The sequence below is a fragment of the Salvelinus alpinus genome, chromosome 19 (genome assembly GCF_045679555.1).
Source record: "Salvelinus alpinus chromosome 19, SLU_Salpinus.1, whole genome shotgun sequence".
Taxonomy (NCBI): Eukaryota; Metazoa; Chordata; class Actinopteri; order Salmoniformes; family Salmonidae; genus Salvelinus; species Salvelinus alpinus.
Genome location: NC_092104.1, coordinates 11,269,353 through 11,292,555, shown reverse-complemented (window position 1 = coordinate 11,292,555; position 23,203 = coordinate 11,269,353). Strand labels below are relative to the sequence as shown.

At 43.6% G+C, this 23,203-nt stretch overlaps 1 protein-coding gene across 3 annotated transcripts in view; it reads right to left on the bottom strand.

Moving 5' to 3' along the window:
• The window catches only part of LOC139545024 (kinase suppressor of Ras 2-like), a 131,265-nt gene that overhangs the window by 30,380 nt on the left and 77,682 nt on the right, over nt 1–23,203 (bottom strand). For 2 of the 3 annotated variants that reach the window (XM_071352349.1, XM_071352350.1), the window contains exons 7-13: nt 11,495–11,564; nt 7,272–7,355; nt 6,603–6,687; nt 5,562–5,589; nt 5,201–5,307; nt 3,907–4,075; nt 3,560–3,601 (exon numbers count right to left, since the gene is read on the bottom strand). In XM_071352349.1, the coding sequence (XP_071208450.1) occupies nt 3,560–3,601; nt 3,907–4,075; nt 5,201–5,307; nt 5,562–5,589; nt 6,603–6,687; nt 7,272–7,355; nt 11,495–11,564 (585 nt within the window). Of the gene's footprint in view, nt 1–3,559; nt 3,602–3,906; nt 4,076–5,200; nt 5,308–5,561; nt 5,590–6,601; nt 6,688–7,271; nt 7,356–11,494; nt 11,565–23,203 lie in introns of all 3 variants that reach the window. The other variant, XM_071352351.1, reaches the window with a different exon arrangement.

Genomic DNA, 23,203 nt, shown 5'->3' with positions numbered 1-23,203 from the left:
TTCAGGCCCCTTAGTTCCAATGAAGGGAAATCTTAACGCTACAGCATACAAAGACATTCTAGACCCTTCTGTGCTTCCAACTTTGTGGCAACAGTTTGGAGAAGGCCCTTTCCTGTTTCAGCATGACAATGCCCCATTCACAAAACGAGCTCCATACAGAAATGGTTTCTTGAGATCGGTGTGGAAGAACTCGACTAGCCAGCACAGAGCCCTGTCCTAAACCCCATCGAACACCTTTGGAATGAATTGGAACGCTGACTGCGAGCCAGGCCTAATCGCCTAACATCAGTGCCCAACCTCACTAATGCTCTTGTGACTGAATGGAAGCAAGTCCCCGCAGCAATGTTCCAACATCTAGTGGAAAGCCTTCCCAGAAGAGTGGAGGCTGTTATAGCAGCAAAAAGGGGACCAATTCCATATTAATGCCCATGATTTTGGAATGAGATGTTCGACGTGCAGGTGTCCACATATTTTTGGCCATGTAGTTTATGTTATATTGTCACATACACCAGATAGCATAGGGGTGCTGGTCCCGTGTGGCTCAGTTGGTAGAGCATGGCGCTTGCAACGCCAGGGTTGTGGGTTCATTCCCCACGGGGGGACCAGGATGAATATGTATGAACTTTCCAATTTGTAAGTCGCTCTGGATAAGAGCGTCTGCTAAATGACTAAAATGTAAATGTAAATGTGGGTGCTGAGGTTGCTGCAGTGCTGCCTGGTAAATCAGAATAAATAAATAAATAAAATAAAATATTTCTATTTATTTATTACTATTGTATGAGCGGACCAAAACAGTCAACAGCAGCGCAGAGAGAAAAAAGGATTTCAGTACCCACACAACTAACCTTCTTCCCGCAGCCATGCCAGATAGCTGCAGTGAAATGTGTTGCTTTGTGTAACTTTGTGTTGTTTTGTGTTATTTTGTCTTCATTTACATTTACATTTAAGTCATTTAGCAGACGCTCTTATCCAGAGCGACTTGTTGCTTTGTTTTGCTTTGTGTTGCAAATGAGTTGTTTGATAGGCTGGTAAGTACATGTAATACAATTATAATTAAATGTTTTAACTGAAAACATTTAATTATAAGAAATAAGCAGTGGGAGTTGTTAACAGCATTGGCCTCATGACACTACTCATGGCTTCATAACATACACTATGAGGATCAGTCCTATATCACTATGCTGTATCTCTGACTCTTCCAAAGGTTACACCCCATTTCACCCCCATACAGATGTAGGATCTTCATTTGATCACGCTGTTGTTGAAATAAAAACTTGCAATGTATTCAAGGTTTAAAAAGCCTTCTAAAGTTTGTCATTTTCACTTTAAAATGTCAGACTTTATTTGCCCTAATTAAAACGTATCAACCATTAAAAAAAACCACAATAATTCAGATTTCCTGTTGCTGCAAGATTAAGATCCACAGCTTTAAAAGACTCTGTAATGGTCCAGCTAGACAACAGAGACCAGCAGCAGCAGGCTTTTATTTAGTTCTATTCTATAGAAGAACCTGAGGAGAGGAGACTGAGGAGAGGAGGATGAGGAGAGGAGAGGAAACTGAGGAGAGGAGACTGATGAGAGGAGCCTGAGGAGAGGAGACTGACGAGAGGAGACTGGGGGGAGGAGAGGAGTCTGAGGAGAGGAGTCTGAGGAGAGGAGACTGAGGAGAGGAGAATGAGGAGAGGATGCAGGGAAGAGGAGACTGAGGAGAGGATAGGAAAGTGCGGAGAGGAGACTGAGGAAAGGAGAGGAGAGGAGACTGAGGAGACTGAGGAGACTGAGGAAAGGAGAGGAGCCTGAGGAGAGGAGACTGAGGGGAGGAGATTGAGGAGACTGACGAGAGGAGATTGAGATTGAGGAGAGGAGACTGATTAGAGGAGACTGAGGTGGGGAGACTGAGGAGAGGAGACTGAGGAGAGGAGGCAGAGGAGAGGAGACTGAGAGGACTGACGAGAGGAGGCTGACGAGAGGAGACTGAGGAGAGGAGAAAGAGGAGAGGAGACTGAGAAGAGGAGACTGAGAAGAGGAGACTGAAGAGAGAAGAGGAAACTGAGAAAAGGAGACTGAGAAGAGAAGGGAGAGGAGCCTGAAGAGAGGAGATTGAGGGGAGGAGACTGAGGAGAGGAGCCTGAGGAGAGGAGACTGACGAGATGAGCCTGAGGAGAGGAGTCTGAGGGGAGGAGACTGACAAGAGAAGACTGACGAGAGGAGACTGACGAGAGGAGACTGAGGAGAAGAGACTGAGGAGAGGAGGATGAGGAGAGAAGAGGAGACTGAGGAGAGGAGGATGAGGAGAGAAGAGGAGACTGAGGAGAGGAGACTGAGGAGAGGATACTGAGGAGAGGAGACTGAGGAGAGGAGTCTGAGGAGAGGAGACTGAGGAGAGAAGCCTGAGGAGAGGAGCCTGGGGAGAGGAGACTGAGGGGAGGAGACTGAGGGAAGGAGGCTGACAAGAGGAGACTAACGAGAGGAGACTGACGAAAGGAGACTGAGGAGGGGAGACTGACGAGAGGATACTGAGGAGTGGAGACTGATGAGAGGAAACTGATGAGAAAAGACAGAGGAGAGGAGACTGAGGAGAGCAGACTGAGGAGAGGAGACTGAGGAGAGGAGTCTGAGGAGAGGAGACTGAGGAGAGGAGTCTGAGGAGAGGAGACTGAGGAGAGGAGCCTGAGGAGAGGAGCCTGGGGAGAGGAGACTGAGGGGAGGAGACTGAGGGGAGGAGACTGAGAGGAGGAGTCTGAGGAGAGGAGACTGAGGAGAGGAGCCTGAGGAGAGGAGCCTGGGGAGAGGAGACTGAGGAGAGGAGACTGAGGGGAGGAGACTGAGGGGAGGAGACTGAGGGAAGGAGGCTGACAAGAGGAGACTAACGAGAGGAGACTGACGAAAGGAGACTGAGGAGGGGAGACTGACGAGAGGATACTGAGGAGAGGAGCCTGGGGAGAGGAGTCTGAGGAGAGGAGACTGAGGAGAGGAGCCTGAGGAGAGGAGCCTGGGGAGAGGAGACTGAGGGGAGGAGACTGAGGGAAGGAGGCTGACAAGAGGAGACTAACGAGAGGAGACTGACGAAAGGAGACTGAGGAGGGGAGACTGACGAGAGGATACTGAGGAGTGGAGACTGATGAGAGGAAACTGATAAGGGGAGACGGAGGAGAGGAGACTGAGTAGGGGAGACTGAGGAGAGGAGACGGAGGAGAGCAGACTGAGGAGAGCAGACTGAGGAGAGGAGTCTGAGGAGTGGAGACTGAGTGGGGAGACTGAGAAGAGGAGACTGACAAGAGGAGACCGACAAGAGGAGACTGACAAGAGGAGACTGAGGAGAGGAGACTGACAAGAGGAGACTGAGGAGAGGAGACTGAGAAGAGGAGACTGAGGAGAGGAGATTGAGTAGATGCTCTAAAGGCTCTAAATTAAGGGACCAAAAACTAAGACAGGCGTTAGAGATTAGAACCTATCAAGGAGGAGAGAACAGAATCATCAAATCACAACATCAAAAGTACCCGCCTCCTTCGGCCTGGTGCAGTATGGGTATCGTAATGCTCAATTACAAGGCACTTACCTGGGAAGATGAACTGCTGCTTGTATTTGAAGTAAGAAGAGGCTGGATAGAAGGGGAGAGGGAGAGAGGGAGAGAGGGAGGAGGGAGGAGCGAGAGTGGATCAGAGTTATGGTGCAGACCCTTTTTGTCTTCTTTCACTGACAATCAGCACAGAGCTGGGATCATAGAAGGGTAGAAATGTCTTTCCTAGAGCAGACATGTTGAACAGACAGCTCTAAAAATCTAACAGTAGTAACACTATATGTACTACTTCTATCAGAAGAAATGTCTAAATGAACTTTAAATAAAGTTTGATTTGAGACTTTATCTGGGGGGAAAAACTCAATGTTTTCATTTAAACCCCTTACCTGTTAAACTGAACTGTTTCTGTAGCCGTGCCGACTGTGGGGAGGGGTGCAGGGGGGAGGGAGGGGTGGCACTGGAGGGGAGGGGGGGAACGGGGGAGGAAGGAGTGGAGGAGGTGGTGGAGGAGGGGTTACTACTGGAGTCTGGCTGGTACGGGACAGGTATGTGATCCTGAGAACAGAAAGAGATAGGGAGAGAGGGAGAGAGAGAGGGAGAAAGAGAGTGAGAGTGAGAGAGAAAGATAGAGGGAGAAATAGGGAGAGAAAGGGAGAGAGAGGGAGAGTGAGGGGGGTAAAGAGAGAGATACAGAGAGAGATAGAGGGTGAGAGGGAGAGAGGGTAGAAAGAGATAAGGAGAGAGATACAGAGAGATACATAATTAAATAAACCAGTATTATAGTTTATCTCTATGGCCATTAGCAGGTGGAACTAGTATATTTCCAGACTCTTCCTCATTCACAAGATAGCACCTGACAACGCACCTGTTGTCTAATGGTGTTGTTATGATGAGGGTCCATAGAGATACTAGAGAGATATGTGCTCTTGGAGCTAAAAGCTCTTTTACGTGGTAGGGTAGAAATGAGTGGCCTTGGTTGACCTCTCTCATTATGGAGCGTTGCTGTGTGTGTTGTTGACTTATAGCTGCTAATACTATGTTCATTTCCTGGTTGTATTGGGGAAGTCGTACAGAGTGAGGGAGTGAAGAAACTCTGGTCTCAAACTACACTAGTAACGGTCATAGTGAATTAGTAGATGTCCATTAAAAGTATCTCATAAAAAAAAAGGCAAAACTAATGACAGGACACAGTGAGGTAAAACGCTGAACTGTAAGGGCCACAAAATGTTGCCTGAAATGTATCAGGGCAGTAAAATGCCCCTGATGAAGTTATGATGAGGGTGTAGAGGTTTTCAGTTCTGTTCCCAAACAGTGTTTGAAGAACTGTAAAGTATACATCTGTTGGCTACTGTTTGAAGTGTGAAAATGAATTAGTACAACAACAACAAAACATCCAATAGGCGGATTAATCCAGTACTGCTAGTCCGTCTGAGAGACTGAGATTCACAGCATTTCAAACAGAAAGAAAGAACAGATGGACTTTTGATAAGACAAACCTCAGATGTGGAGCCCAGAGCAGTGTGTGTGTGTGTGTGTGTGTGTGTGTGTGTGTGTGTGTGTGTGTGTGTGTGTGTGTGTGTGTGTGTGTGTGTGTGTGTGTGTGTGTGTGTGTGTGTGTGTGTGTGCGCGCGTGCGCGCGCGCGTGCGTGTGTGTGTGTGTGTGTGTACGGTGGTTCCTACCTTGTTGATTTTGCTGGTTTTGGGCAGCGTCTGACTGATGGTCAGGTCTGTGTACCTGAGGGGGTTGTTGATGTCACATGGTACCGATTCAGTCCGAACCAAACGAGCTGGTAGAGACAGAATTAGATGTAAACAACAGAACACCGAGTGAGGTCTTTGAGCAGATGTGATATGGCTGTCCATTAGAGAAAGTCTTTATCTACTCAAATTTCTAAATGTGTTAAATGGAAGATGGTCCCTTGTTACTATCACAAGGGAACACTTAAGAACACCGTAAGATAGCTGGCCAACTTCAAATAGCAGAGACTTCAGAAAGGTTCTGTCGTTAAAAAAAGAAAGGTTGATAAATTGATTGTTTTACCTTGATTTCCTTGGTGATCTGTCGCACCAGTTGGGAGAAAAACAGAGACGTGTAAAGAACATACAGTAAAAACCAACTTCAGATGACAGAGAACCTTGTAAAGAAATACTTCCATAACTAAAGCACTATGGCAGAGAATGAGTATTATTTTAAAGTAATACTTCTATAACTAAAGCACTATGGCAGAGAATGAGTATTATTTTAAAGTAATACTTCTATAACTAAAGCACTATGGCAGAGAATGAGTATTATTTTAAAGTAATACTTCTATAACTAAAGCACTATGGCAGAGAATGAGTATTATTTTAAAGAAATGCTTCCATAACAAAACCACTATAGCAGAGAATATAGCAGAGAATGAGTATTCTTTTAAAGTAATACTTCTATAACTAAAGCACTATGGCAGAGAATGAGTATTATTTTAAAGAAATACTTCCATAACAAAACCACTATAGCAGAGAATATAGCAGAGAATGAGTATTCTTTTAAAGTAATACTTATATAACTAAAGCACTATGGCAGAGAATGAGTATTATTTTAAAGAAATACTTCCATAACAAAACCACTATAGCAGAGAATGAGTATTATTTTAAAGTAATACTTCTATAACTAAAGCACAATAACAGAGAATGAGTATTATTTTAAAGAAAGTAATACTTACATAACAATCCTAATAAGTATTCCTAATATGAATATGTTTTGCGCTGCTGAATTACAGTAGGGCTATATACAGTACATCTCTCCTAACTTGAGATACATGTGCAGTTTGTATTACTGCTTATGTTGAGAATACTACGAAGACGTTGTGTGGCCTGTGTATCAACAGCTATCAACAGCTATCAACAGCTATCAACAGCTAGGTCTACAGCTATTAAAATGGTGCATTAACGCTTTCAGTCGCTTTAATAAACACATCTGCTAAATGACATGATGTATGAATTGAAATAGCAGTGGTGAAATGGTCCTTGAAGTTATGTGGCCTGTACATGAAGTCAGGCTTCAGCCTTACAGTAAGCTGCTGGTATACAGTCCTTTGTTACCTTTGAGGGGGTTACTCCCTCCTCGCTGGATGATCAGCAAATGGCAAGGCGGGGCTTCTTTGGTGCATTTGTTGTGGCACTTCAGCCTAGTGAAAAAACAGAATGATATACACCCTGAAACCAGGGTCGTGTCTGAAATGGCACCCTATTCCCTATATAGTGCACTACTTCTGATCAAAAGTAGAGCACTATATAGGGAATAGGGTGCTACTTCAGACATAACCCCTGACATCACTGAATCTCTGCTATTCATTTTCAAAACAGTTCAAATAAAAATGTCTTGAATGTTTAATAGTCTGGGTCATTAAGGAAATAAAAAGCTGTCCTTCTGTCAAAGATGTCTCATTCGGTCGATTGAGAAATTGGTTCATTTCTTTGAGTAATCTGTTTAAAATGATAATGGTAATTGCTGTTCAGTTCCTTTACAGAGACTTTTCAAAGTATACCGTGACAAATGATCTTTACAGAATTCTAATAAGAATGTATGGATGACAAAAAAGAGCTTATGACCCATAACCAACCAGCATAATGATTGATGTAGATTTGTTTTCTACTTCACTAAGCACACCAGGATAAATTGTAAGAAACATTTGATGAATGGCAATAATGTTTTGTCATGGTGTAGACATGCTTTTCATGAACCGAGATCATTTTGGGAAGAAGGACCTACTTGCAGTTTTTACATTTGAGTCCAAACAACATTCCTTTTCCACATACTATGCATGTCTGAGACATCCAATACTTGGTGGAAAACCTGCAACGACAAGAGAGAGAGAGAGAGAGAGAGAGAGAGAGAGAGAGAGAGAGAGGTAGAGAGAGAGAGAGAGAGAGAGAGAGAGAGAGAGAGAGAGAGAGAGAGAGAGAGAGAGAGAGAGAGAGAGAGAGAGAGAGAGAGAGAGAGAGAGAGAGAGAGAGAGAGAGAGAGAGAGAGAGAGAGAGAGAGAGAGAGAGAGAGTTCAGATCACATAGACAAAACATCTCTTCTACCTGTTTCTCCATGCATAAATGAGTCCCCAATAATAATAATAAACAGCAGGTGTGCATCACTGCACAGAGGAAACATCACTGATTGCTTGTGACCTTTCAGACAATGATTCCTATTCCCACGTGATGACAGGTTAACCTTTCCTTAGCATATGAAAGATGGGCGCCTTTAGGCTTATTCTTCCCCTCCTTCTAAAGATTGTCGTGCCAATGCACCTTGATTCAATTTGGGGTTCACCTGGCACTCCTTTCATTATCCCCCTCCAATGGTGAGTTTGTGGCTGTGCTCTTTGAATAACTGCTGTGACAGCCCACTTGAATCAACGTAGAATAGATGTTGAATTGACGTCTGTGCCCAATGGGGAGAGACCATGCTGCTGCATCAAGACGGTAAGACAGCAATCATTCCCAGAGATGAAGATGGAGCCAGGCAGAAACCGCGGCACGGCCCAAGATCTCAAGATGCTGCCACTTATCAAACAGGCTAATCTACAGTGTGTCTTAATTCTCTTGAACGATAAAAAGCAATTCCCTACTTCGAGGTTCGATGGAGTATCTGAGTGCCAGGAAGCCCAGGGAAGAGCTAGGGAGTTTATTGACTGATAGATCTGACACCTGGGTTTAAGTAGCAGGCTGGCTGGGGTAATGGAATATGACTGATACAGGCTGACACCTGAGTTCAAGTAGCAGGCTGGCTGGGGTAATGGAATATGACTGATAGAGGCTGACACCTGGGTTCAAGCAGCAGGCTGGCTGGGGTAATGGAATATGACTGATACAGGCTGACACCTGAGTTCAAGTAGCAGGCTGGCTGGGGTAATGGAATATGACTGATAGAGGCTGACACCTGGGTTCAAGCAGCAGGCTGGCTGGGGTAATGGAATATGACTGATAGAGGCTGACACCTGGGTTCAAGTAGAAGGCTGGCTGGGGTAATGGAATATGACTGATAGAGGCTGACACCTGGGTTCAAGCAGCAGGCTGGCTGGGTTAATGGAATATGACTGATACAGGCTGACACCTGAGTTCAAGTAGCAGGCTGGCTGGGGTAATGGAATATGACTGATAGAGGCTGACACCTGGGTTCAAGCAGCAGGCTGGCTGGGGTAATGGAATATGACTGATAGAGGCTGACACCTGGGTTCAAGTAGAAGGCTGGCTGGGGTAATGGAATATGACTGATAGAGGCTGACACCTGGGTTCAAGTAGAAGGCTGGCTGGGGTAATGGAATATGACTGATAGAGGCTGACACCTGGGTTCAAGTAGCAGGCTGGATGGGGTAATGGAATATGACTGATAGAGGCTGACACCTGGGTTCAAGCAGCAGGCTGGCTGGGGTAATGGAATATGACTGATAGAGGCTGACATCTGGGTTCAAGTAGCAGGCTGGCTGGGGTAATGGAATATGACTGATAGAGGCTGACACCTGGGTTCAAGCAGCAGGCTGGCGCAATAGAATATGACCGATAGAGGCTGACAGAATCAGAATCTCTTCATTAGGAACCCTCGTATCGCCTCGTACCGTCGCTAAACAGAACCAGGGAGAGCACAATTCAATCTCCCGTCCTGGCGGTAGAGCCTCAATGATACGTTTGTTTTAGCAGGCCATACCTATGCTACCAAAGTTAGACTGACATTAAAGGTGAGATATGTTTTCACAGATATCTCTTTTCCATTCCCAGCGAGATGGTGCTATAGCCAAAGTAGTTGATCACATTGCAATCATTTACTTATGCATAATAACCTGTGCTTGCAATATAAGCTACAGTAACAGACACACCTAGTTTTTCTTTATTTTTACTATTTTCTAAATTGTAGAATTATAGTGAAGTCATCAAAACTATGAAATAACACATATGGAATCATGTAGTAAGCAAAGAAACAACCCTTTGCCTTGATGACAGCTTTGCACACTTTTGGCATTCTCTCAACCAGCTTCATGAGGTAGTCACCTTCAATGCATTTCAATTAACAGGTGTGCCTTGTTAAGAGTAAATTTGTGGAATTTATTTCCTTCTTAATGCATTTGTGCCAATCAGTTGTGTTGTGACAAGGTAGGGGTGGTATACAGAAGATAGCCCTATTTGGTAAAAGACCAAGTCCATATTATGACAAGAACAGCTCAAATAAGCAAAGAGAAACGACAGTCCATCATTACTTTAAGACATGAAGGTCAGTCAATACGGAAAATTTCAAGAACTTTTAAAGTTTCTTCATGTGCAGTCGCAAAAACCATCAAGCGCTATGATGAAACTGGCTCTCATGAGGACCGCCGCAGGAAAGGAAGACTCAGAGTTACCTCTGCTGCAGAGGATAAATGCTCCACAGAGTTCAAGTAAAAGACACATCTCAACATCAAATGTTCAGAGGAGACTGCGCGAATCAGGCCTTCATGGTCGAATTGCTGCAAAGAAACCACTACTAAAGGACACCAATAAGAAGAAGAGACTTGCTTGGTCCAAGAAACACAGGCAATGGACATTAGACCAATGGAAATCTGTCCGTTGGTCTGATGAGTCCAAATTTGCGATTTTTGGTTCCAACCGCCATGTCTTTGTGAGACGCAGAGTAGGTGAACAGATGATCTCCATATGTTTGGTTCCCACCGTGAAGCATGGAGGAGGAGGTGTGATGGTGTGGGGGTGCTTTGCTAGTGACACTGTCAGTGATTTATTAAGATTTCAAGGAACACTTAATCAGCATAGCTGCCACAGCATTCTGCATTGATACGCCATCCTATCTGGTTTGCGCTTAGTGGGACTATGATTTGTTTTTCAAATGATAGTCCCAGTAAGTTTGGGATGAGTTGGACCGCAGAGTGAAGGAAAAGCAGACAACAAGTGCCCAGCATATGTGGGAACTCCTTCAAGACTGTTGGAAAAGCATTCCAGGTGAAGCTGGTTGATAGAATGCCAAGAGTGTGCAAAACTGTCATCAAAGCAAAGGGAGGCTACTTTGAAGAATCTCAAATATCTCAAAACACTTTTTTGGTTACCACATGATTTCATATGTGTTATTTCATAGTTTTGATGTATTCACTATTATTCTACAATGTAGAAAATAGTAAGAATAAAGAAAAACCCTTGAATGAGTAGGTGTCCAAACTTTTGACTGGTACTGTATATAAATGTGCTTGTCTCTGGCTGATGAGGCATTAAGACATGTGTACACAACCACTCTCTTTCCTCCTCCGTGACCTTCAACAGTGGGCAAACTCCCACGTACTTCTGTGGCTGAGAGAGAGAAGAAGAGAGAGGGAGGGAGGGAGGGAGGGAGGGAGGGAGGGAGGGAGGGAGGGAGAATAAGAGAATAAGAGAGAGAGAATAAGAGAGGGAGGGAGAGAGGGAGGGAGGAGAGAGGGAGGGAGGAGAGAGAGAGAGAGAGAGAGAGAGAGAGAGAGAGAGAGAGAGAGAGAGAGAGAGAGAGAGAGAGAGAGAGAGAGAGAGAGAGAGAGAGAGAGAGAGAGAGAGAGAGAGAGAGAGAGAGAGAGAGAGAGAGAGAGAGAGAGTGACAGACAAAGAAGTAGAGAAAAGTCGGTACGTAGGCAGGTTCTCGTGGCCAATAGCGGTGGTGTATTGCTCAACTTGGAAATCCGTAGCATTTGGGAGTCATCAGGGGTTCAAATGTGGAATGAGCACGAAGATGACTTCTGCCCCCTATAATTGGTCTGACATTCTGTTCGTCAGGTGTGGAGAAACAGACACATTAAGACACACTACACACATGTGCATGCAGGCACACACCTTAATTCCTGAACACTCAAACCATCACACACACACACACACACACACACACACACACACACACACACACACACACACACACACACACACACACACACACACACACACACACACACACACACACACACACACACACACACACACACACACACACACACAGGGTACCTGTGTATTATGGAGTTTCCCAGGTCTCTCTGGGGGATCTGTGGGGACCAGCGAGGCACTGAGAGAGTGTCTGGAGGAGGAGAGATATAAAGAGGGATGGATAAGAATGTAACGATGATTAGATATTGGACCAAACGTAGGGCTTGATTCAGTCAAACATGCAGCTTTGTAGCCTAAAACGTGTGTCTTAATGTGTTTGGACGGTGGAGGGTAGGACTAGATATCAACACACGCCCTTGCATTGAATAGTTCCCTGCTGAATACCACAGTACACTGATTGTGACTGGGCTAAAGCAAACACCGATTTGTGTACTGCATGACATTTCGCCGTATTAATAGATGAGTAAAAACTGGTCTGATCTCGCTTTGGTCTTTACTACAATCAATTATAATAACCTATTTTGACTAACAATTCCTGACATTCAAAAAGTGACAAAAGTCTGATCATCGTCAGAATCATGAGATGAAATGATTCACTTCTGGATGTTTACGACCACACAGTAAATGAATAAACAAATGTTGTCAGACTTCTCAGTTACATTCACGATTACAAACAACCTAAGCCTCAAGGTGTACGATACATGAAAGATATAGGAACATGGCTCCAAAGAACATTCTTCTGACACCACCGTTAGTACAGTATACTGCTCAGATATTCAGCATTACTACAGTATACTGCTCAGATATTCAGCATTACTACAGTATACTGCTCAGATATTCAGCATTACTACAGTATACTGCTCAGATATTCAGCATTACTACAGTATACTGCTCAGATATTCAGCATTACTACAGTATACTGCTCAGATATTCAGCATTACTACAGTATACTGCTCAGATATTCAGCATTGCTACAGTATACTGCTCAGATATTCAGCATTACTACAGTGTATTGCTCAGATATTCAGCATTACTACAGTATACTGCTCAGATATTCAGCATTACTACAGTATACTGCTCAGATATTCAGCATTACTACAGTATACTGCTCAGATATTCAGCATTACTACAGTATACTGCTCAGATATTCAGCATTGCTACAGTATACTGCTCAGATATTCAGCATTACTACAGTGTATTGCTCAGATGTTCAGCATTACTACAGTATACTGCTCAGATATTAAGCATTACTACAGTATAATGCTCAGATATTCAGCATTACTACAGTGTACTGCTCAGATATTAAGCATTACTACAGTATAATGCTCAGATATTCAGCATTACTACAGTGTATTGCTCAGATATTCAGCATTACTACAGTATACTGCTCAGATATTCACCGCTACTACAGTATACTGCTCAGATATTAAGCATTACTACAGTATACTGCTCAGATATTAAGCATTACTACAGTATACTGCTCAGATATTCACCATTACTACAGTATACTGCTCAGATATTCACCATTACTACAGTATACTGCTCAGATATTCACCATTACTACAGTATACTGCTCAGATATTCATCATTACTACAGTATACTGCTCAGATATTCACCATTACTACAGTATACTGTTCAGATATTCACCATTACTACAGTATACTGCTCAGATATTCATCATTACTACATTATACTGCTCAGATATTCACCATTACTACAGTATACTGCTGAGAAATTCAGCATCAGCAAAGTGTGAGATTGAGCAAAAAGCCCAGACCAGACTTAACCCGCTACACACACACACACACACACACGCACACACACACACACACACACACAACCATAATAGGTGGTATGTTGATGACATGGTCCATATGAGAAGCATTCTGTTGTAGGTGCTCCATTGTGAGGGTATGCACAGAGAATGACTTGATGGCAGAAGCAGCAGCAGCAGCCTAATACTTTATGGACCTCTCAATGCACTGTGTGCCACCACTCAACCACAGCACACCCACATGCTGCACGGCTATAGTCAGGAGTGTGAATAGAGTATGTACCATACCTATTCTGTGCATTGCATTCCTGTGTGTGTGTGTGTGTGTGTGTGTGTGTGTGTGTGTGTGTGTGTGTGTGTGTGTGTGTGTGTGTGTGTGTGTGTGTGTGTGTGTGTGTGTGTGTGTGTGTGTGTGTGTGTGTGTGTGTGTGTGTGTGTGTCTGTGTGCGTGCGTGCGTGCGTGCGTGCGTGTGTGTGTCAGAGCTAGAGAGAGAGCAAGGGAGGGAGCGAGATAGAGAGAGATAGGTGAAATTCCACAGTGTGCCATCACAGCAGCAATATTTGTGACTTGTTGCCACAAGAAAAAGGCAACCAGTGAAGAACAAACACCATTGTAAATACAACCCATATTTATGTTTAGTATTTTCCCTTTTGTATTTGCACATTGTTACAACACTGTATAAAGCCACAACATGACATTTGAAATGTCTCTATTCCTTTGGAACTTTTGTGAGTGTAATGTTTACTGTTAATTTCTGATTGTTTATTTCACTTTTGTTAATGACATATATGACTTGCTTTGGCGATGTTACATATATTTCCCATGCCAATGAAGCCCTTTGAATTGAATTGAATTGAATTGAGAGAGAGAGAGAGAGAGAGAGAGAGAGAGAGAGAGAGAGAGAGAGAGAGAGAGAGAGAGAGAGAGAGAGAGAGAGAGAGAGAGAGAGAGAGAGAGAGAGAGAGAGAGAGAGAGAGAACACTCCCGATTCTTCTCAAAGAAGCACCATCTACTGTAAATCTTTTCTCAGTATGAAAACAGAGATGTCTTCAGTTTCGCCACTCAACCACATGGTCTGAAGAAGGACGAGGAATAGCAGAAAGAGGAAGAAGAGGAGGAGGACGAGGAGGAGGACGAGGTGGAAGAGGAGGGGGTACCACTTTATGTTCCGTGTAGGAGTGCTTGATCAATGAGCAATAAGGAAGGAACCTCAGCTATTTTGAAAATAGCTCCATAGATTGAATCCAGATGGAAGAGAGATACAGTATTTGTAACATAATTATTCACACTGAAAAATAATTTTGTGTATTGTCCAATCCCCTGTCAAGATAAAATCATTTGAACATTTGGAAAAGTGAAGTAATCTCTTTGGACCTACTTCATCACTGTGTAACAGCTCTCAAGGTTGGCTAGTACCTATCCCTAGTGTGTAGAATTGCGTTTTTCATGTTTGATATTTTCAGCCTGAGCCCTACTCGCCTTGAATATTAAAGACATTTAGTAATTCTGTTCATATAGTCCATGTGTGTGTGTGTGTGTGTGTGTGTGTGTGTGTGTGTGTGTGTGTGTGTGTGTGTGTGTGTGTGTGTGTGTGTGTGTGTGTGTGTGTGTGTGTGTGTGTGTGTGTGTGTGTGTGTGTGTGTGTGTGTGTGTGTGTGTGTGTGTGTGTGTGTGTGTGTGTGTGTTTGTGTGTGTGTGTGTGTGTGAAAATGTTCTGTGCAAATCTATTCTCTATTCTGTTTCACGTTCAATAACATGACCCTAACCTGACCTGTCGTTAGCAGAGCCATGTGTTTAGAGAGCTGGATCATGTCAGATCCCCATTAAAATAACGAAGGGTATTAAAAAAAATACTACAAAAGTAAATGTCTAGAATGTCCATTATGATGCATGTACATGACACTACAAAATTCTATAGCAGCCATGTTGGAGCCCCATTAACATGACACTACAACATTCTATAGCAGCCATGTTGGAGCCCCATTAACATGACACTACAACATTCTATAACAGCCATGTTGGAGCTCATTAACATGACACTACAACATTCTATAGCAGCCATGTTGGAGCCTCATTAACATGACCCTACAACATTCTATAGCAGCCATGTTGGAGCCCCATTAACATGACACTACAACATTCTATAGCAGCCATGTTGGAGCCCCATTAACATGACACTACAACATTCTATAGCAGCCATGCTGGAGCCTCATTAACATGACACTACAACATTCTATAGCAGCCATGTTGGAGCCTCATTAACATGACACTACAACATTCTATAGCAGCCATGTTGGAGCCCCATTAACATGACACTACAACATTCTATAGCAGCCATGTTGGAGCCTCATTAACATGACACTACAACATTCTATAGCAGCCATGTTGGAGCCTCATTAACATGACAATACAACATTCTATAGCAGCCATGTTGGAGCCCCATTAACATGACACTACAACATTCTATAGCAGCCATGTTGGAGCTCCATTAACATGACACTACAACATTCTATAGCAGCCATGTTGGAGCCCCATTAACATGACACTACAACATTCTATAGCAGCCATGTTGGAGCCCCATTAACATGACACTACAACATTCTATAACAGCCATGTTGGAGCTCATTAACATGACACTACAACATTCTATAGCAGCCATGTTGGAGCTCCATTAACATGACACTACAACATTCTATAACAGCCATGTTGGAGCCTCATTAACATGACACTACAACATTCTATAGCAGCCATGTTGGAGCCTCATTAACATGACACTACAACATTATATAGCAGCCATGTTGGAGCTCCACTAACATGACACTACAACACTCTATAACAGCCATGTTGGAGCCCCATTAACATGACACTACAACATTCTATAGCAGCCATGTTGGAGCCTCATTAACATGACACTACAACATTCTATAGCAGCCATGTTGGAGCCTCATTAACATGACACTACAACATTCTATAGCAGCCATGTTGGAGCTCATTAACATGACACTACAACATTCTATAACAGCCATGTTGGAGCCCCATTAACATGACACTACAACATTCTATAGCAGCCATGTTGGAGCCTCATTAACATGACACTACAACATTCTATAGCAGCCATGTTGGAGCCTCATTAACGTGACACTACAACATTCTATAGCAGCCATGTTGGAGCCCCATTAACATGACACTACAACACTCTATAGCAGCCATGTTGGAGCTCATTAACATGACACTACAATGTTCTATAACAGCCATGTTGGAGCCTCATTAACATGACACTACAACACTCTATAGCAGCCATGTTGGAGCTCATTAACATGACACTACAACATTCTATAACAGCCATGTTGGAGCCTCATTAACATGACACTACAACATTCTATAGCAGCCATGTTGGAGCCTCATTAACATGACACTACAACATTCTATAACAGCCATGTTGGAGCCTCATTAACATGACACTACAACATACTATAACAGCCATGTTGGAGCTCATTAACATGACACTACAACATTCTATAGCAGCCATGTTGGAGCCTCATTAACATGACACTACAACATACTATAACAGCCATGTTGGAGCTCATTAACATGACACTACAACATACTATAGCAGCCATGTTGGAGCCTCATTAACATGACACTACAACATTCTATAGCAGCCATGTTGGAGCCTCATTAACATGACACTACAACATACTATAACAGCCATGTTGGAGCTCATTAACATGACACTACAACATACTATAGCAGCCATGTAGGAGCCTCATTAACATGACACTACAACATTCTATAGCAGCCATGTTGGAGCCTCATTAACATGACACTACAACATTCTATAGCAGCCATGTTGGAGCCTCATTAACATGACACTACAACATTCTATAGCAGCCATGTTGGAGCCCCATTAACATGACACTACAACATTCTATAGCAGCCATGTTGGAGCCCCATTAACATGACACTACAACATTCTATAACAGCCATGTTGGAGCCCCATTAACATGACACTACAACGTTCTATAACAGCCATGTTGGAGCCTCATTAACATGACACTACAACACTCTATAACAGCCATGTTGGAGCCCCATTAACATGACACTACAACATTCTATAACAGCCATGTTGGAGCCCCATTAACATGACACTACAACATTCTATAACAGCCATGTTGGAGCCCCATTAACATGACACTACAACATTCTATAACAGCCATGTTGGAGCCCCATTAACATGACACTACAACATTCTATAACAGCCATGTTGGAGCCCCATTAACATGACACTACAACATTCTATAACAGCCATGTTGGAGCCCCATTAACATGACACTACAACGTTCTATAACAGCCATGTTGGAGCCTCATTAACATGACACTACAACACTCTATAGCAGCCATGTTGGAGCTCATTAACATGACACTACAACGTTCTATAACAGCCATGTTGGAGCCTCATTAACATGACACTACAACACTCTATAGCAGCCATGTTGGAGCTCATTAACATGACACTACAACATTCTATAACAGCCATGTTGGAGCCTCATTAACATGACACTACAACACTCTATAGCAGCCATGTTGGAGCTCATTAACATGACCCTACAACATTTTATAACAGCCATGTTGGAGCTCATTAACATGACACTACAACATTCTATAACAGCCATGTTGGAGCCTCATTAACATGACACTACAACATTCTATAACAGCCATGTTGGAGCCTCATTAACATGACACTACAACACTCTATAGCAGCCATGTTGGAGCTCATTAACATGACACTACAACATTCTATAACAGCCATGTTGGAGCCCCATTAACATGACACTACAACATTCTATAACAGCCATGTTGGAGCCCCATTAACATGACACTACAACACTCTATAGCAGCCATGTTGGAGCCTCATTAACATGACACTACAACATTCTATAGCAGCCATGTTGGAGCCTCATTAACATGACACTACAACATTCTATAACAGTCATGTTGGAGCTCCATTAACATGACACTACAACATTCTATAGCAGCCATGTTGGAGCCCCATTAACATGACACTACAACATTCTATAACAGCCATGTTGGAGCTCCATTAACATGACACTACAACATTCTATAACAGTCATGTTGGAGCTCCATTAACATGACACTACAACATTCTATAGCAGCCATGTTGGAGCCCCATTAACATGACACTACAACATTCTATAGCAGCCATGTTGGAGCCTCATTAACATGACACTACAACGTTCTATAGCAGCCATGTTGGAGCCTCATTAACATGACACTACAACATTCTATAGCAGCCATGTTGGGCCCCATTAACATGACACTACAACATTCTATAGCAGCCATGTTGGAGCTCCATTAACATGACACTACAACATTCTATAACAGCCATGTTGGAGCCTCATTAACATGACACTACAACATTATATAACAGCCATGTTGGAGCTCATTAACATGACACTACAACATTCTATAGCAGCCATGTTGGAGCTCCATTAACATGACACTACAACATTCTATAACAGCCATGTTGGAGCCTCATTAACATGACACTACAACATTATATAACAGCCATGTTGGAGCTCATTAACATGACACTACAACATTCTATAACAGCCATGTTGGAGCCCCATTAACATGACACTGCAACATTCTATAACAGCCATGTTGGAGCCCCATTAACATGACACTACAACACTCTATAGCAGCCATGTTGGAGCTCATTAACATGACACTACAACATTCTATAACAGCCATGTTGGAGCCTCATTAACATGACACTACAACATTCTATAGCAGCCATGTTGGAGCCTCATTAACATGACACTACAACATTCTATAGCAGCCATGTTGGAGCCTCATTAACATGACACTACAACATTCTATAGCAGCCATGTTGGAGCCTCATTAACATGACACTACAACATTCTATAACAGTCATGTTGGAGCTCCATTAACATGACACTACAACATTCTATAGCAGCCATGTTGGCACCTCTTTAACATGACACTACAACATTCTATAGCAGCCATGTTGGAGCCTCATTAACATGACACTACAACATTCTATAGCAGCCATGTTGGAGCCCCATTAACATGACACTACAACATTCTATAACAGCCATGTTGGAGCTCCATTAACATGACACTACAACATTCTATAACAGTCATGTTGGAGCTCCATTAACATGACACTACAACATTCTATAACAGCCATGTTGGAGCTCCATTAACATGACACTACAACATTCTATAACAGCCATGTTGGAGCCTCATTAACATGACACTACAACATTCTATAGCAGCCATGTTGGAGCCTCATTAACATGACACTACAACATTCTATAACAGTCATGTTGGAGCTCCATTAACATGACACTACAACATTCTATAGCAGCCATGTTGGAGCCCCATTAACATGACACTACAACATTCTATAGCAGCCATGTTGGAGCCTCATTAACATGACACTACAACGTTCTATAGCAGCCATGTTGGAGCTCATTAACATGACACTACAACATTCTATAGCAGCCATGTTGGAGCTCCATTAACATGACACTACAACATTCTATAACAGCCATGTTGGAGCCTCATTAACATGACACTACAACATTCTATAGCAGCCATGTTGGAGCTCATTAACATGACACTACAACATTCTATAGCAGCCATGTTGGAGCTCATTAACATGACAATACAACATTCTATAGCAGCCATGTTGGCACCTCATTAACATGACACTACAACATTCTATAGCAGCCATGTTGGAGCCTCATTAACATGACACTACAACATTCTATAACAGCCATGTTGGAGCCTAATTAACATGACATGGGGAATATTTAAATAATGCTATGATACTGAATGTATAGAATAAGAACAGTATAAAAAAAAATCTGAGCTTGTACCAGTAACCCAGTAATAACCTGATGAATTAAGGGTTTACTGTGTGACAGCAGGCCACTGAAGTGGATATCAATGATTAATGATAGGACTGATTAACGTAGGTCCAGAAACACTGCATTTCCTAGTTCCTGTTGCACACACAAACACACCATCCCTACACCTCCCCCTCCAGGAGCCTGTAACTCTGTGTCTCTGGTTCACAGTCCAATACGTCGCTAAATTACACTCAGTCAGCCTGATAATCTGATAGAGAATGGGAAGTGACATCATCTGCTTATTGTTTAGTCTATTTACACTAACAGCCTTGTAACCGCAACATCGCATGGTGTTGACATCTCTGGGCCTGACTTGATGAGTCTTTGCACATGTGTGCCACTCAAGCCAACAAACACGTGCACACACACACACACACGCACACACACACATGCACACAGACACACACACACACACACACACACAGACGGATGTCAGAGTAACCCAAAGGCGCCAGACAACAGTGTCCCCCATTCTTTCTCTTTAATTTGGATAGACTCACAGCCTCCTTACCCCTCCACCCCCCCACCCCGCTCCCCACTCATGTCATAATCTAATGAGATGACAAACAGCCAAACAACAGGGAGAGAGAGAGGATACATAGACATGGAGGATATTACACCATAAAGTAGAAAAAACATGTCTGCCTTTCTGATCACAGGCACCTACAGCAGGCTATGGTATCTTTATGTGTGGAAACCAACTGAAATGGAAAAAGAGTCAAAAGACAGGGCTGAATGATATGAAACACAATAACAAGTTTGAATAATGATATGAATCTATTTTTCTTTAATAAAACTACCCCATGTGTATTCTAAGTAGCAGAAGTTGGCAAAGAGCGGTGGTGAAATGTAACTGTAATTTCCACGGTGTGAAACAAACTCCTCCGTTCGACTCGAGACAAAGAGCCTTGTTGCCAGCACTGTTTCCATGACAACCATTCAACGCGTGGGTATGACCTTTCTACAGAATATTGTTTTGATGTCATCTTTGACGAGGAGAACATCCCTCCCTCTTCTCACCTATCACCAAGTGGCCTAGAATTCCTGTTGTACACATCATGGTGATGGTCATTAAAAACAACATGTTAGAAAATACATATTATCTTCTACAAATGGGCCAAAGCCCCTCAGACCTGGTCCCAGATCTGTTTGTGCTGTCTTCCCAACTCATATGGCAGGTAGCCTAGTGGTTAAAAGCGTTGGGCCAATAACCGAAAGGTCGCTGGTTTGAATCCCTGAGCCGACAAGGTGAGACATCTGTCAATGTGCCCTTGAGCAAGTCACTAAACTGTAATTGCTCTGGAATAGAGTATGACATAAAACAACACAAACAGATCTGGGACCAGAACTACCTCAGGCAGTGAATGTCTGTCCTAGTCATTATACTGTTTATGTGGGGAGCAGAATTGTTCATTAGAAGTGGTGGTCAAATTATAAAGGCAGTGTTTTGTTTACCTGGCAGAGGTGGTAAAATGATCCTGGTGGTGTCTGTGTTTAGCTGGAAGCGGTGGAAAAATGAGCCTGGTGGTGTCTGTGTTTAGCTGGAAGCGGTGGTAAAATGAGCCTGGTGTGTTTAGCTGGTAGCGGTGGTAAAATGAGCCTAGTGGTGTCTGTGTTTAGCTGGAAGCGGTGGTAAAATGAGCCTGGTGTGTTTAGCTGGAAGCGGTGGAAAAATGAGCCTGGTGGTGTCTGTGTTTAGCTGGAAGTGGTGGTAAAATGAGCCTGGTGTGTTTAGCTGGAAGCGGTGGTAAAATGAGCCTAGTGGTGTCTGTGTTTACCTGGCAGCAGTGGTAAAATGAGCCTGGTGGTGTCTGTGTTTAGCTGGCAGAGGTGGTAAAATGAGCTTGGTGGTGTCTGTGTTTAGCTGGTAGCGGTGGTAAAATGAGCCTGGTGGTGTATGTGTTTACTTGGCAGCAGTGTTAAAATGAGCCTTGAGGTGTCTGTGTTTACCTGTCAGCAGGCTCTTTAGGGTGATATTAACCTGGTGGTGTCTGTGATTACCTGGCAGCAGGCTCTCTAGGCCTAGCAGGTGTTGGTGTGCTAGGAGCAGCCTCCCAACTAGACACACAAAACCTGTCTCCCTGCAGGCACCACTTCAATCAGGCAAACTAAAATAAACCTCAAATCTCTAAGCTTCATGACGAGACACAAAATACAGCCGCCCTGAAACATGGTTCTAATTTTTGTATCAAGGCAAAAATGTTTAAGAATACTGAAATCAAGGCCTCCCGGGTGGCGCAGTGGTCTAGGGCACTGCATTGCCACCAGAGTCTCTGGGTTCGCGCCCAGGCTCTGTCGCAGCCGGCCGCGACCGGGAGGTCTGTGGGACGACGCACAAATGGCCTAGCGTCGTCCGGGTTAGGGAGGGTTTGGCCGGTAGGGATATCCTTGTCTCATCGCGCTCCAGCGACTCCTGTGGCGGGCCGGGCGCAGTGCGCGCTAACCAAGGGGGCCGGGTGCACGGTGTTTCCTCCGACACATTGGTGCGGTTGGCTTCCGGGTTGGAGGCGCGCTGTGTTAAGAAGCAGTGCGGCTTGGTTGGGTTGTGCTTCGGAGGACGCGTGGCTTTCGACCTTCGTCTCTCCTGAGCCCGTACGGCAGTTGTAGCGATGAGACAAGATAGTAATTACTAGCGATTGGATACCATGAAAATTGGGGAGAAAAGGGGATCAAATAAAAAAATAAAAAATAAGAATACTGAAATCTATTACATTCCGATGCAGTGCAAAACCGTATGACATGCAACCGATTTCAACTGCCACTGTAAAAAGATGTGATATATAACATCATTATTTGTTTAATTTTGTATTATGAATAAAGGCAAGGACAGCATCAATTCAGCCTCCGTTCTGACTCAATCTGATCAGGCCTATTGGCCAGCTACCCTCATGGGGTCCTTGCTCCTTGATACAGATATCAGAGCCAGTAGCTTGGTTCTTGTAGTCCCAGAAGGGGCTTTGATGAGCTGTGCTGAGCAGATCCCAAGCAGATACTTTACGGCACAGCGTGCTCAATAAAACTGCGGCAGCATTCTGGATATCTATCTTTCCTTCCGGACCCCAAGCAGACCCATTAACAGACTGACGACACCCGC